The following is a 15801-nucleotide window of genomic DNA, read 5'->3' on the forward strand; positions in this document are numbered from 1 at the left end:
CGACGGTTCCCTGGTCGGGGAGCCGGCGCCCAAACGCCAGAAGACGGCGGGGGCAGAGGAGCAGAGTAGAGCTCCACCACCCACGCCACAACAGCAGCAGCCGGAGAGGAGACCGGAGGAGACGCGGTGGCCTCCTCCGAGGCAGCAGACTCCTCCACCACCACCACCAACTTGGCGGCCGGCGACGCCACCGCCGTCGCCGACAGAGCAGAGGTCCCAAGCCCACCCCTGCCACCGGAAGCATCGGCAGCCGGAGACCAACACCAGAGGTCCGAGGGGTCCTCAACAGGGAAGAAGGTCCCCCCAGCTGCCCGGGGCAGATGGGAATGGTGCGACTTCCCGTAAGTAGTCTTGTCAGGGTTTTTCATTATCCCTCTTGATTTCTGGTCCTTAACCATATTGGTGGTACGGCAGGCCCCAATCTTCAGATGCTCCAACTGGGGGACCCGGCCCCCAGCCAGCGCCAGGACCCTTTGCGCCGACCCCAGCAGGACCCCCGCCCGAAATAGCTCCAGAAGCCTCCGGACCCATGGGTCCAGAGCCGGAGGCCTCCACTCCGCCACGACCCGAAGCTGCCCCCCAGAAGGAGGCTGCCAAAGCTGCTGCAGCGATGGAGGCAGCGGCAGCAGCTCCGGACGATGAGGCCGGGCCCTCACTAGCTGAGCCAGCAGCTGAGGGGGCTGCTGCCACGGCGGAGGCTGCAGCGCCAGAGGCAGCAGGGGCGGCGGAGATCACGGCTCCAGAGGTCGTGGACGCAGCGGCACCGGAGGCAGCGGAGGCGGCAGCACCGGGGGTCGCTGAAGTTGCCAGCAGCGCCACCCCACCGGCGGAGGAGGAGGAGGAAACAGAGGTGGTGCTGGGAAGGTGCCTCCTCCCAAGCACGGCGGAGATCCCTCTCCCCCGGCTCATAGCCAAATGCCACCAAGCTCAGCAGGAGCTGGAGGCTGGCATGCGCCGGGAGTGGGAGAAGCTAGAGGCAGAGCGCCACCACCTCTCCGACTGGGAGGTCCGCCTGGGCGACCGCATCAACTCCGTCTCCGCCCGCTACGCCGAGGAGCGCGCCAAGCTCGTGCTGGGGCGCGAGCTCCTGCGGGAGGAGGTGGAGCAGGCCCGCGACCGGGAGGCGGCTGCGCTCCAACAGGAAAAGGCGGCCACGCGGCAGGAAGCGGAAGCCCTTAAGCGGCATATCGCCGCGGAGGAGAGGATGTTGGCGGCGGCAGACAGGGAGCGGACCGCCCTAGAGCTGGCGGCCCAGGCCAGGAAGGTGTCGGCAGCGGTCGAGGCGGAAAAGTCCGCCCTCGCAGATTTGGCAGCGGCGGCAGCAAAGAGAGAAGAAGGGCTGGCCGCCCGCGAAGCAGAGGAGGTGGCCCGGCTCCAGGAGCTCCAGAAGCGGGAAGAGGCCGTGGAGGAGGAGCTGGCAGCCGGGACCCGGAGGCTCCAGGAGCGCGAGGCGGCCCTCCGGGAGAGGGAGGCCAAGGTGGAGGGACTCCTGGCGGAGCGGAGCACCGGCATCGACCGGTTAACAAGATGGGTTGGTGCGGTGAACCCTCTGCTAGAGGCACTCGGAGCCAACCCCATCTGGGTGCCGGAGGCTCCTTCGCCATTTGGTGCCGCACTCCAGCTGCCGGACTCCACCGCCAGGCGGCTACAGGACGTGGAGGCCAGTATACAGGACCTCCTGGAGACAGAGGGGCGAGCTGTTGCTCGGGGGATGGCTGAGTACATCCTCACCAGCTTCCGGAGCCATGACCCCACCGTCCAGCTGACTCCCGTCTTGGTCGGACCCCTCCGGACGACAGCAGCCGCTGCGCGAGAAGGGGTCCAGGAGGCGGTGGACATGGTCACGGCCCGCCTCCGGCGTCGTCCCGAACCTGCAGAGAGTGGGGACACCTCCAGCCAGCCAGGACAATAGGGCCATCTGCCTTGTTATCAATTTTTGTAATATAACTTTTGTTATTGTAAAAATAACTTCGTAATGTTGTGTATATTATCAGTGATGCATTTAAGTATTTCGTGCGTCTACTTTTTTGCGAAGAAAAACTTAGCTGTTTTCTTGGTTGTCGATCTGTAAAGTGTTCTTGAGCACACCGAGGTCCCGTGGCCCCCTGTGAGGTAGTGGCTATAGGTCGGGGCTAGCTGCCATAGAACCGAGGTCCTGCACATGACTTAGGATCGACGCTTAGTAGACGTCCCCACAGGTTCCCGGTCTGGCCAGCGAAAGCCTCCTAAGTTGCATAGCGAGTCGGAGCACTAGGACCTTTGTTCAGGGATTAAAAGGGGTCCCGGCCCCCGGGTCCATGGTTCGAGGTACAACTGTACTCACCCTAGGAGGGCAGGGCATGTAGGCTTAGGGTACGGAACCAGGCTAAGCGACTACACAACCCTGGACCCCAGCAAAGGGCGAGTACGTCTCCCTGAAGCCAGTTCCCAAGGGTCCGGTTCCTTTGCTCCTGTGAAACAGAGGTCCCGGGAAGAGATGTAGCGTAGCAGCTTAAGAAGGGCCTTGGGCACGACACAGACGCGAAAAACACGTGGGGGGTTAGCGTAACAAGGAGCAAAGAAAGATAGAATCGCATGGACTTCAAGGACATACTGAGAAGTAAATTTTTCCTTAATGAATTGGTACAGAAGGATTGTGCGATGTACGCCAGGGGCCGGGTTTACGAGGACGGACCTCCACCGCCCTGGACCGCACTGTGATACTACCAATTACAAAGGAAAAATTTCCTCTCAACTAGGTCCTAGGGATAGAACTTACGGAGGTGCTCAATGTTCCATGGATTGGGTAGTTGCATTCCATCCTCCGCAGCCAGACGAACAGACCCGGGTCGGCACACCTTTGTTACCTTGAAGGGCCCCTCCCAACTGGGGGAGAGATTGTGCATGCCCTCTCGGTTTAGGATTAGTCTTAGGACTAGGTCCCCGACCCGGAGCTCCCTACTACGCACGAACCGTTGGTGGTAGCGCCGGAGCGCTTGGTTGTACCGTGCGTTTCGGACTGTTGCATGCCATCTGCGTTCGTCGACGAGGTCCACGTCTTGGCGGCGCTGCTGTTCCTGCAAATCCTCATCAAAAGACTGGACTCGTAGAGAGCCCATGGTGATCTCCGGGGGAAGGCACGCTTCGGCCCCGTAGACCAGGAAGAAAGGGGTTTCCCCTGTTGCTCGGCGGTGTGTGGTCCGGTTCCCCCATAACACGCTCGGAAGCTCATCGATCCACCTTGCGCCATGCTTCTCAAGATCACAGTAGGTTCGGATCTTGAGCCCTCTGAGGATCTCAGCATTGGCCCGCTCAACTTGGCCGTTACTCCTGGGATGCGCCACTGAGGCGAAATAGAGCTGGATGCCAATGTCTTCACAGTACTCCTGGAAGTATTGGCTCGTGAAATGAGTCCCATTGTCTGTGATGACGCGGTTCGGGACCCCGAATCGGCACACAATTGACCTGAGGAAAGTGGTTGCTGACGCCTTGGTAATGTTGACGACTGGGGTTGCCTCCGGCCACTTGGTGAACTTGTCAATGGCGACATAGAGGTACCGGTACCCGCCGACGGCCCTAGGGAAAGGTCCCAAGATATCCAACCCCCATACGGCAAAGGGCCAAGAGGGAGGAATCATCTGCAGTGCCTGAGCTGGAGTGTGTATCTGCTTTGCATGGAACTGGCACGCTTTGCAGGACCTTACCAACTCAGCTGCATCCTGGAGCGCTGTCGGCCAGTAAAAGCCATGCCGAAAGGCTTTACCGACCAGCGTGCGGGATGAGGAATGACTTCTGCACTCGCCTCCATGGATCTCCGCAAGCAAGTCGCGGCCCTCTTCCGGGGTGATGCACCGCATGAGGACTCCGTTGGCGCCACGGCGGTAGAGATCCCCTTCTACCACTGTGTACCGCCTAGCCATCCGGACAATGCGCTCAGCAGATGCTTGGTCTTCAGGAAGGTAATTATCTTTCAGGTAGTCCCGGACCTTAGAGATCCATGCATCGGGACCTTCCTGAGAAACTGGGTGTGGTTCCCTGAGGTCTTCGGGACCCTCAAGGGAGCACACGACCCTTGGCGGGCTCCACGGATGGAACACCACCGGGACCGCTAGCTTCGAGTTGCTAGTCCGACCCCCTTCGCCTAGGTCGGCAGGCTGGGCGGAAGGCTTCAGCAGACGTCTCTAGAAGACGCCCTCAGGCACGGGTGCCTGAGTCGATGCGCTCGCGGAGAGGGCATCAGCTGCTGAATTGCCCTCGCATGGAACATGTTGCAGTTCCAGCACATCGAAGTCCTTCTCCAGCCTCTTCACATGAATGAGGTAGGCTGCGAGCTGGGGGTTGTTGCAGCAACACTCCCCCCGGACTTGCCAGATGACGAGTTGGGAGTCCCCTTTGACTAGGAGCTCCCGGACCCCCAGGGATAGAGCCGCTGTGAGCCCAAAGATTAAGGCCTCATACTCCGCCATGTTGTTGGTGGCCTCAAAATCGAGGTGCACCATTGTAATATCCAGGTAGTTAGACAACTAGATACTAAGTTTGGGTGTATTATATGTAAGCATGTTATAGTGTATACAAGTTGTACAAAGCAATGAGGGTATATTTGTAAATTATGAGTTTTATAAATTCTTATGTGCAAGTGTGTGAAAATGTTCTTAAGTGTCAAAATTCAGATGGCTTTAGAAAAGAAAAGAGCAAAAGTTAAATAAACCTAAGGGGAATAGACTTTATATGAAATTAAGGACCTTTATGTAATTAATACAAAGATATAAGGACTTACATGTGAAATGGTAAAAAGATAAAAGTAAAACTTAGTTTTACCTAAGGACTAAAGTGTAAAAAGAGCTAGTCATGATTACTGCAGAAAAACTTACAAAGAGACCCTAAACATTAGAGTATTTTGTTTAAATTAACACATAAAGTTTATAATTTAAGTTGTGTTCAAAAGTTTAAAATAAAATAGTACCCTTTGAGATTTTGAACTCGAGCTCTAAAGCATTCTTGTAGGATTTGAAATTCTCTACAACTTTGCTTTAGACATTTTTCTCATTAGGATTTTGTATCAATGGGAAATTTTAGTTTACAGAGGAGTCCCTGGAATTTTTGGGAATTACAAACGAGTCCTTCTGACTCCAGTCTGCTTCGTCTTCCTCTGACTGCGCCGCTTCCCCCTTCTGCTCCGCCCTGCCACCGCCGCTCACCGCCGGCGCAGACCTCCAGAGCTCCACCTCCAGCTGCTACACCCTCCACGCGTCATCTCCCCTCCGTTCCGGCCGCTTCCCTCTCCCTTCGTGGCTGCACGCGCGCGCGCCACGACATCCCCGAGCTTCCTCCGGCCGCCACCTCCTCGCTGCCGTGGAACGCTCACCACAGAGCCTTAACCTTCTCCCTCTCGCGCGCAACAGCACCACTTCAACACACACGGCCTATTCTGTTACTTCCAGAGCCCAATTTCGAGCGCCCGAGCTGCATTCCACCACCGCCGTCTTCCTCCGCTCCGGCCGCGCACTGCACGCCCGTGGGCAGCACCACTCAAGCAGTCCCGAGCCACCACAACACCATAAACAGCACCACATCATCACCCTGAAGCTGTTCGACCTATCCATTGGCTCTCTAGTGCACCACAGAGTTTTCCCGACGCTCGCCGGCGTTTCTCCTCGCCGCTGCCGCATCGGTCTCCGTCGATTCCCCTTGATCCAACGTGTTTTCATTCAATTAGTTGCACGTACACGTTCCCCAGGACTCACTGGTTCTCGTGCGCAGGATCTTGGCCAACATTCACCACCGGAGCTCCGCCGTCGACGGTGACCCCTCCGCCGTCACCTCGGGCTCGAGTCGAACTCCACTGTTCCGGCCATCCCCGTCCACGACAAGTAGCGCAACGAGACCACAGTAAGACCCTGAGCCTTTCCCTGCCCTTGAACCTCGCCGCCGGTGACCACCGTCGCTGGAACACGGTCGCCTCCACCTTGCTCTGTTCGGGTTCACGGCCAAGGGCTTCGGGTTAGAAGGCAAAGAAATCCAGGGGGTTAAGTGCATAGCCTAAGACTCAGAGAAATAGTAACCAAGGACCCCTTTGTGTAAATTAGGCTGTCAACTTAGAAATTCTGTATCTATTCGAGGAAAAATCATAAAAATACAAACTAAATTTTGTTGGAATCCTTAAGTCAAATTCGACTACTTTTATTTAGGAAGTTTGAGCAGTAGGTGTATATTTTCTGATGTAGATTAAATATTAGAAAATAAGTGTTTTAATTGTATCTCATGTTGTAGGCATGTGTTAAAGCTGAAATTTGGATCACAGATTGTAGGTGCTATGTATAGCTCTGTGTAAAAAGTTCGAGTACTTTACTGTTCATTTGCTTAGGTTTCGAGTACTTTTTGTTATATGTTGATAAAAGTTACTTAATTTAATTCCCAATGTGTCCCTTCATATTTAGGGCTGAAAAATTTATCTTAGCTTTGTTACAACAGGAGTAATTTAAGATAAAAATTTGAGAAACAGAAACCTAATATAACTTGAGTTATAAATTTCAAACTTAAATTCAAAGGTAATTCATAAATAAAATTGTTATGCATGAAAAATTATGAAACTTTTCTGGACTATTAATCTTGAGTAATTCATGATGTTCTTAAATTCTGAACTCTAGTTTTAGTGTAAAACTCCAATTATAATTATATCTTGAAAATTCCAATTATAATCTTGTTTAATTTTGTGGCTTAGTTCCTTTAGAGTAAAATTTCAATAAAACCCACCTATGATAATTTTCATAAGTACTAATTATAGTTAATCGGATGTTTAGGGTAACCACCCTGTTGCCTAACGAGACTAGTTAGTTTAGTTAATACGCGATAAATGACTGCCCAGTAGAGAGTAGTTTGGTTATTTATTGTAATATAGTTTTCTTTTATTTGGATTGCAACTTTATCGTGAACTGAACTACAAATGTATGCATCCATTAAACTTCATTTTGCATATCATGTAGAATCGACCACTCTCGCCGACGGGGATTATCAGCTGATCCCGGAACATGAAGGAGGTTATTCTGAAGACCCCAGAACTCTCGTCGCGGATTTCTCTGAAGCCCCGAACCAAGGTTCGGAAGAAAATAATTTGACTAACCCCAGCCTCACCAACGAAGGCAAGCCCCGGACATAACCCCTACTTTATTACACTGCAACCTATATTATTTATATATATATATCTATATGCATTAAGTTCTTAGGAGTTATTTGGAAACTTTAGTTGCATAATTCCAGGAACCTATGAGTTGAACACTAGAACTTGAGTTCGACTAGCTGCTATGCTAATAGGACCGGTAGAAGTCGAGTGATTTCCTGTCACTCGCGCGATATAGGAGTTGTAATGTTTACATTCCTGTTATCACTATAAGGATGACGGACGGGAGTTGTGAGGTATCATGGTGAGATGATACCCCGTCTGTGACGTGGAATTTGATAAGGTCGCAGTGTGTGGTAGCGGTGGTTAAGCGTTTGAAAGTACTAGCCACATGCCGTGAAATATGGTAAGCGGTAAGCCTAGTAACCGATCGGCCCGAGGAGTGGACATACCCCCCACCACATGTATTTGCTTCTTTTGGTTACTTTGTTCGACGTGTAGGCATATGTGTTGCTGGGCAACCAGGAGTACGGGGTTTGTAGTCGCGCTACAGACGTACTTCCTGCACTTTGGATGTGCGTATGACCTGCAGTCGCTTGTGGTGGCACTGATCCACGAGTCGGAATGAAAGGCAAACGGTTGCTTCGGAAAACCCTGTGGTATTCCAAGCGTGTGAGTTAGGTTTACCTTGCAAGGGTTGAATCTCGATTCAGAATCGTCCGCCTCTCACGATGTATGAGACTGCTTATTCCCTTTACCACATAGAGTAACAAGAGAAACTTTATAATTATTAAAGATGGTGTTTGATTAAAGATTTCACCATGCTTGATTAGTTATAGGTGCTTACCTAGAATGGTTAATCAACTAGAACCTGAAAGCTAAAAGTTGGAATTAAGGATCTACTCTTTGTTGCTTTTCAGCTGAAAACCCCTACCCAAAGCTAAAAGCCAGCATGAGTCTAGTTATGGGCTAAGATATACCCAAATCCGGGTAAGTCTTGCTGAGTATTAGTATACTCAGCCTTGCTTTCATTTATTTACTTCAGGTAATCCTTCTGAGGAGCCCGCGTTCATTACACCGTGGCCTTACCCTTTGCCTGATGGTTGGTCCGTGGAATGGGATCCGTCCCCAGCCAACACAGACTCCGCCGAGTGATATTATGCCAGGGCTAGCATAATATCTGTAATGACGTCGTATATATTAACTACGCTTTTCAAACTCCGCTGCTTTAACCAGAAACTTGAACTTGTGTTGTAATAAACTCTCCTCAGTGAGAACAAATGTTATTTTGTATATTTTTGTAATATAACTGCCTGTGGTGTAAATTATTTTGGCATTGTATCTCTGGACTCACCTTCGTGTGAGGTACCTTGTTGGATCCTGTGTTCGGTGGTTCATCGGGACGTTACCCGACAGACCAATAGTTTTATACCGTTTGAAGTGCGAGGTAGCCCTTCATTGAGGACTCGCGTACTTGAGCCGGTATAATTCAGGTTGGTTCTGCCACAACCATGTACTTCAATTGTTCGCCATGTGGGTCGATGAGGACCACGCCAGCCCCTGCCCCCTTGCTGCGGGCGGATCCATCAAAGAAGAGGGTCCAGTGGGGTCCGGTGAACGTCGGAGCCCTAACTTCCAGTCGTGGGGGGTTCGACCCATAGTCCGGACCCCCTAGGATGCTTGGTGCTGGTGTCCACTCCGCCACGAAGTCAGCTAGGTCCTGACTCTTGACGGCGTGGCGCGGCTGGAAGTCGAGTTGGAATCCAGCGAGCTCAGCTGCCCACTTGGCGATATTGCCTGTGCCGTTGGAGTTGTGAAGGATGGCCCTCAAAGGATAGGAGGTCACCACCACAATCTTGTGGGCCTGGAAATAATGACGGAGTTTCCTGGACGCAACGAGTATAGCATAAAGGAGCTTATGCGTCTTAGGATACCTGGCCTTTGCTTCGTGAAGGACCTCACTGACATAGTAGACCGGTTTCTGGACAGTCCTAATTCTGCCAGGTGGACTGGATCCTTCAGCTTGAGCTGGGGTCCCGTTGGACCCCAGGTCGCTTGGCTCTTGTTCGGGTCGGGACCCGGACGGGCCCTCCGAAGTGGGACCGGTTGTTGGAGAGGTGGAGGCCGGACCTCCTTCTCCTGCAGGAGGGTCCGTGGGGGCCCCCTGCGGGAGATGCTCGGACCTCTCGGTGACCAGCACCATGCTGATCACTTCGGTCGTCGCTGCAAGATAAAGAAATAGTGTCTCACCCGGGTCCGGTGCAACCAGGACCGGCAAGGAGGTGAGGTATTGCTTCATCTCTTAGAAGGCATACTCTGCCTCTTCAGTCCATGTGAATGGACCGGACCCCCTCATCAGTTTGAAGAAGGGAAGTGCCCTCTCCGCCAGCCTCGAGATGAAGCGGCTGAGGGCTGCGAGGGACCCCGTTAACCTCTGTACATCCTTGAGGCACGCAGGGGGTCTCATCGCCTCGATCGCCCGGACCTTATCCGGGTTGGCCTCGATCCCTCGGTGGGTGACCAGGAAACCAAGGAGCTTCCCCGCCGATACGCCGAAGATGCATTTCTCGGGGTTAAGCTTGGTGGAGGTCGCTCGTAACTTGTCAAAGACTTGAGCTAAATTTTCTAAGAGGGAATTTGACTCTCTAGTCTTGACAACAATGTCATCAACATACACTTCAACTATATCCCTAACCAAATCACCTAAAGTGATGTTCATTGCACGAGCAAAGGTGGGCAGAGCATTAAGCAATCCATAAGGCATTACTATATAACAATAAAGACCATCCACTGTTACAAAAGCAGTGTGCTTCCTATCATCACTAACCATTTTGATTTGGTGAAAACCAGAATAGGCATCTATGAAGGACAGCAAATCACACCCGGAGGTGGAGTCTACGATCTGGTCTATGCGCGGAAGTGGGTAAGGGTCTTTTGGACATGCCTTATTAAGATTGGTGTAGTCGATGCACATCCGAAGCTTCCCGTTTGCCTTCGGGACCACGACAGGGTTGGCCAACCACACTGGGTGGTAGACCTCCTCGATGAAGCCAGCCTGTAGCAGTTTGCGGACCTCTTCACGGATGAAGTTTTGCCGCTCGATGGACTGCTTGCGCGGCTTCTGTCGGACCGGCCTGGTTTCGGGGTGGATCTTCAGATGATGCTCAATCACCTCCCTAGGGATCCCGGGCTTCTGTGACGGTTCCCAAGCGAACACATCAACATTTGCCCGGAGGAAGGCGAGGAGCGCGCTTTCCTATTTCTCTCCCAGATTCCCATCGATGCGGGTACTCTGGGAGGTCTCCGCTCCGACCTGGACGGTCTTCACGGGAACATCGTCCGTGTCGGACGGTCGGACCTTCGGTGCCTTGGGCAGAGCCTTGGCACGCGAGGTCGAGGGGTCGGACCCCTGGGCGCCAGCTGCAGGGGCAAGTCCTGTTGCCAGCGCATGGAGCTTTTTGACTGCTACGACGGCAGCGGCCCGGTCGCTCTGGATGGTGAGGACGCCCGCCGGAGAAGGCATCTTCAGGACCAGGTACCCGTAATGGGCAATGGCCATGAACCGGTACAGGGCCGGTCTGCCAATGATAGCGTTGAAGGGGAGGTTAACCTCCACCACCTCGAACTGCACGTTCTCGGTACGGAAGTTGTGCTCCGTCCCAAATGTAACCAGTAGGGTGATGGTCCCTACCGGGTACACGGGATCCGGGCCCACTCCGGAGAATGGGCGCAATGGAGCCAGCTTGGACTCCGGGATCTGCAGTTGTTTGAACGCTGCATAGCTGATGACGCTGAGGCCGGCGCCTCCGTCAATCAGCACATGGTGAAGGCGGACGTTGGAGATGGTGGGTGCCGTGACAAGCGACAGCACACCAGCTCCCGCCATATTCTCCGGGCAGTCCGACGGCCCGAAGGAGATGGTGGTGTTCTTCCACCGCTGGTGCGGTGCCGCCTTCGTCGCCACCGGCTTCACCGAGAGGACCTCTCGGCGGAGGGTCTTGACGTCCCGCCGAGAGACGAGCTCCGAGCTGCCGCCGTACATCACGTACAGCTTCTTGCGACGCTCGTCACCACCGGACTCGGAGTCGGACTGGTGGAAGAGACCCTTAAGGTCTTTGTTGGGGGTTTGATACCCCAGTTCCCTCTCCGTTGCGGCTGCGTCGGCGTCGGAGACCTTCTCCTTGCCAGACCGCCACGGAGGGGAGGAGCCGTCCCTGGAGGCTTTGTCACGCCTCTTGCTGAGGCGCTCCGCGAGCTTCTGGATCTCGCGGCACTCAGTCGCATTGTGGCGAGCTCCAGGATGGACAGGGCACGACCCGGGGTCGGTGCGCTGTTGCCGCGGGCACTTGCCACAGGAGTTCTGGCCCCCGGTCGTTGCCGCAGCGGTCCCCCGATCCGTGACTTGTCAAAGCTACGGGTCTTTTTGTTCTTTTTCTTGCCACTGCCAGGAGCAGCGACACTGGGCCCACTCGTCTGGGCGGGCCCTACTTGGGTTGCAGAGTGCCATGTGTCGATGCTTAACCGGCTGCCCACCGCGGGATATACCCAAGGTGGTAAGTTCTGGGTTAAGGGACGCCGAGATCAGGAACTCGAAGATGCAAGGAACACAAAGCTTAGACAGGTTCAGGCCGCAAGATGCGTAACACCCTACGTCCTGTATGGTGGTTTGTATTGCCTTTGGTGTAGAATGACCTAATGATCTTCTGTTTTGAGAGGGGTCCCTGACCTCCCTTATATATTCGAGAGGCCAAGGTTACAAAGATACTAACCAACACCAGCTGAGGAATCATACCAGGACATATCTCGAGTAGATTCCCCCTGTATCGGTTAGCCTTATCTCCTATTTAAACGGAATAAATAAGAGATAAACAAGATGAATAAGAGATAAAGCGGACTTAATCTCTTAGACCTCCTTAAACTACGTTACGTACCCAGCCCGGTGGCCCCGGGTCTGACAAGCCCCCGAGCTCTTCGTAGCTGAGACTGCAGGCTTATCGAGTACTTTTGAGGCAGTCTTCGACTTCTTCTGAAGCTTCGTCTTGAAGACCTTCTTCGTGTACTTGCTTGGCCGTATCGAAGCTATGAGGTGCTCATGCCCCGAATTTTTGTTATGGTGTGCGATTTAAAAATCGCACTCCATATGGAGTAGCCCCCGAGCCTTAGGTTCAATTGGGGAATTAGGCTGAGGATCCCATTTGTCTATAATCCTCTTTATCCTTCAAAGAAATTTGAAAAATAAGTAGTCGATGCCACGTATCCCGCAGCCCCCGAGCCTTGAAGCCAAATCCCACAGAATTTGGAGATAAGGATCCAACAACCATGGCGTGCAGGCAAAAAATGACGACTTACAAAATTACCAAAATGATGGTACAGATGATGGCTATTAGATTATTAATTCGAAAAACCCCTTTTTTTCAGGCTTACTAACCCTGGAAAAATGGTTAATCCAATATTTAATCCAAACGATCCACTAAATGACCCCTCGACTTCAGAATATTCTCGGAGGTGACTCCTGAACTTCGGAATAGTAACTTTTCCCCACTCCGCTGGTTATTTAACCCCGCAACAATAGTAGGGAAAAAACCGTACTTTCAATCCGCATTCCGCCTAAAGTCACCAAAATCCCCAATCTGAGCCAAGCGCCGCCGCCATCCCCCCAAGGAGATCCTCCCGCTCCAACCTCCCCGCCACTCTCCCCGCAGCCCCCGAGCATCTCGTGGCCAGCAAATTGGAGATGGCGCCCAAGAAGGCGGAGATCGAAGGGAAGAAGACGGAGGAGGCGCAGCCTTCAACCGCGAAATGGTCACAGAGTAAGTGCTCCCTCAACCACCTTAAGAGCCTAGTTTCCGAGGGGTTACTGCAAGAGAAAACCCTTGTCAACTGGTGCCCCTGTTATCGCGAACCTTTTCCCATGGAAAATGTTAATGAAATCGTCACATTTCTTCATTTTGCCGAACGGGGATTGGCCCTCCCCTCTTGTTCCTTCTTCCGAGGCCTTCTGTATTACTACGGGCTTGAGCTTCACCATCTCAACCCAAATTCTATATGCCACATTTCAATTTTCATCTATTACTTCGAGGCTTTTCTTGGAATCGAACTCCACTGGGATCTTTTCCGCTTCCTCTTCCGTATCAAACCACAGCCCACCTCCAAGAACCTTTCCGTTGTGGGGGGCATCGGCATCCAACTGCGTCAGCAGGCCGGCGACAAATATCTCACATACAAATTCCCCTCCAACCTTCCTGGATGGAAAAACCATTGGTTTTACATCGAAAACCATGCTCCCCATCTGCCGACGAAGTCGAACAGACCACCTGTAATCAGGGGGGAATGGAACCTGGAGCCCTCCGGCGGGGAAATGGACCAAGTCAAAGAGCTGCTGGATGTCATTGAGGCTCAGAAGAAGAAGGGAGTGACCGGCGCCTCCGTCATGTTCGCATTTTACAAACGCCGCGTCCAACCCATCTAGCAGCGCCATCGCCTGGGATTCGAGTACACAAGCCCCGCTGATCCTTCTCGCATGTGCGCAGAGGATTTGCCAGATGAAGTCGCGCTCCAGCGAGTTCAGCGGGTGCTGCTAGATGTGGACGCTGTGCCATACGTGCCCACACTGTTTTCCGCACGGAATCCACCCAAACCAGTGAGTAATCGACTTCTTTTGCTGAAGATAACCACTTTTGCTCCATTACGTAACCGAAGAACTCTCTGCAGGGACACACGGAGATGTACCGCAGCTACCCACCACGACCTGACGTCCCCCGACCGGACCACCTCCTCCCCTCTGCCACCGCTAAAGCCTAGAGGGCTCGCCTTGCTGCAGCTCAACACAGCAGCGAGTCAACCAAAGGCATGAGCTCGCAGGCGGGAGAAGGAGCCGAAGGAAAAACGCGCCAGGACAACTCCTCCGATCAGAGCGTGGAGTTGACCAGCGCTCTGCCACCGGTGCCACAAGGCCATCGACTTGTGCGCAAGCGCAAGGCGCAGGAACTCGAATTCACCGGGTAAGAGCCTACTTGTTTGTTGTATGTGTGTACCCTGATGTTGAATTGTGCTTATAACATCCACCTGTAGTCCTTCCGCATCCTCCGCCCGGGCTGAGCCCGAAGAAGAAAGGGCGAGCCCGGCGACCGCGGCCGCTGTCACCATCGCCGTGGCAGGGACCGCGCCACAAGCAGATGAAACCCCATCGCCGGCAACGGAGACGCCGCGTCAAGCCGTGCGGATGAAGAGGGCCATTAAGAAAAAATCTGTACTGTAAGTCTGCCTCTTGTTGCATTGCAAAAGATTTGATCTTTCGGCTTGTGTGTTGACTAACTTCGACTGCATTAGTGCTGCAAGTGCCGCGGACCTCCAGCTGACGCCAACTTCGACTGCCCCAGCCCCCGAGTCCTCGATCCGGGAGGAATCATCAAGTGCTGGGCCAGTCGCCGCTACGTCAGCCCCCGAGGCATCGGCCCCCGAAGGGTCGATGCCCACGGAGCTAGCCCCCGGGGCCGACACCGCGCTACCCGACCTGCCGCCTCCCGAGCTCCAACAAGTCGAGGCCGGGGCCGGTGGCGGGAAACAGGTCGAGGCCCCTGGCGCCGCTCCAACAGATGGCGCAGGTGAGTGTCTGGCCGCCTCAGCTAGCTGCCGGGATCCGCATGCGGTATGATGAGGACATTTGTGATTGCAGGTGCCCAGCAGCTAACCACTGAAGAAGCCGTGGGAACCTCCGGGGGACCCGATGAGCTGCTGCTGGCCGGATCGGGTAGTCAGGAAGCCGTCGCCACCGACCTGGCAGACGACCTGCTACTGACGGATGACAAAGTCGACAACCTCAAGAAGGCGCATGACTTTGCCCTGGTAAGACCTGAAACCATTTTCTGATAGAGGCTAAGTCAAGTTGCTAATCTGGCTTTTCCTGTTTTATGCAGAGTGTGATCGCCCGCTCCCGGAAGCAGGCAGAGGAATTGAAGACCCTTGCCCATGACCGAAAGGAACTCGATGCCCTGAGGAAGCGCCTTGACGACGAGAAGACGGAGAATGTACATCTTGAGAGAGTCAACGCCGAGCTCCAGCAACAACTCGAGGCACAGAAGAAGGAGCTCGAGGCGCATAAGGAGCAGCTCAGGGAGCAAAAGAAGGCGCACCAAGGTAAACCGTTGCTTCCCTCGAGTATTTTGCTCTATATGACTCACCCTGGGTTCTGAAATGCTTGCCACCACAGAGCTTAGGAGAAATTTAATCAATAAAGAAGAGCTACTTACTGACGTGAAGAACCTGCTCTATCGCCGTACAGATGACGTCGAGAGGCTACAGAAGGTGATCGGCGACACTGAGCGATAGTTCGTCGACAGCCTTCAGCGAATCAAGACGCTGGGCGAGGAACTCGAGAGCATCAGGGGGGCCGCCCGGGAGCTGGTGGACGTGGTGGACCCGCCAGAAGAAGGCGAAGCGAACCCCCGGCCCCTACTAGAGCGTCTTCGTGAGGGCCCGAAGAAGGTGATGAAGTTCCTTTCCGAGGCACCTGTCACGTGCGTCAACAATGCCCTCGCAATCGTGAAGTCCTTCCTGCCGAGCGCGAAGCTGGAGATATTTGCTCAAGGCATGGCGGTGGACTGCACCGAGGAGCAATTCGACAGATACCTCCTAGAGGCCCAACCTGTATCAGAACACATAGTTCAAAGTGTAATGCAGGATTAGGGTACTGAAAACAAGTATTC

At 53.6% G+C, this 15801-nt stretch overlaps 1 protein-coding gene across 1 annotated transcript; it reads left to right on the forward strand.

Moving 5' to 3' along the window:
- Positions 1-529: 529 nt before the first annotated feature.
- Positions 530-12605, forward strand: LOC112903692 (tropomyosin-1, isoforms 33/34-like). The gene is made up of 2 exons (XM_025972918.1): positions 530-864; positions 12515-12605. Exons 1-2 carry the CDS (start codon positions 530-532, stop codon positions 12603-12605), a joined length of 426 nt encoding a protein of 141 aa, XP_025828703.1.
- Positions 12606-15801: the final 3196 nt, after the last annotated feature.

The sequence above is a fragment of the Panicum hallii genome, chromosome 8, assembly GCF_002211085.1.
Source record: "Panicum hallii strain FIL2 chromosome 8, PHallii_v3.1, whole genome shotgun sequence".
NCBI classification, from domain to species: Eukaryota; Viridiplantae; Streptophyta; class Magnoliopsida; order Poales; family Poaceae; genus Panicum; species Panicum hallii.

Coding starts and splice junctions, on each gene's coding strand:
- LOC112903692 (XM_025972918.1), top strand. CDS start 530: ATGGGTCCAGAGCCGGAGGCCTCCACTCCGCCACGACCCGAAGCTGCC. Junction 865..12,514: donor ACAGAGGTGGTGCTGGGAAG/GTGCCTCCTCCC, acceptor CCTTTTTTTCAG/GCTTACTAACCCTGGAAAAA.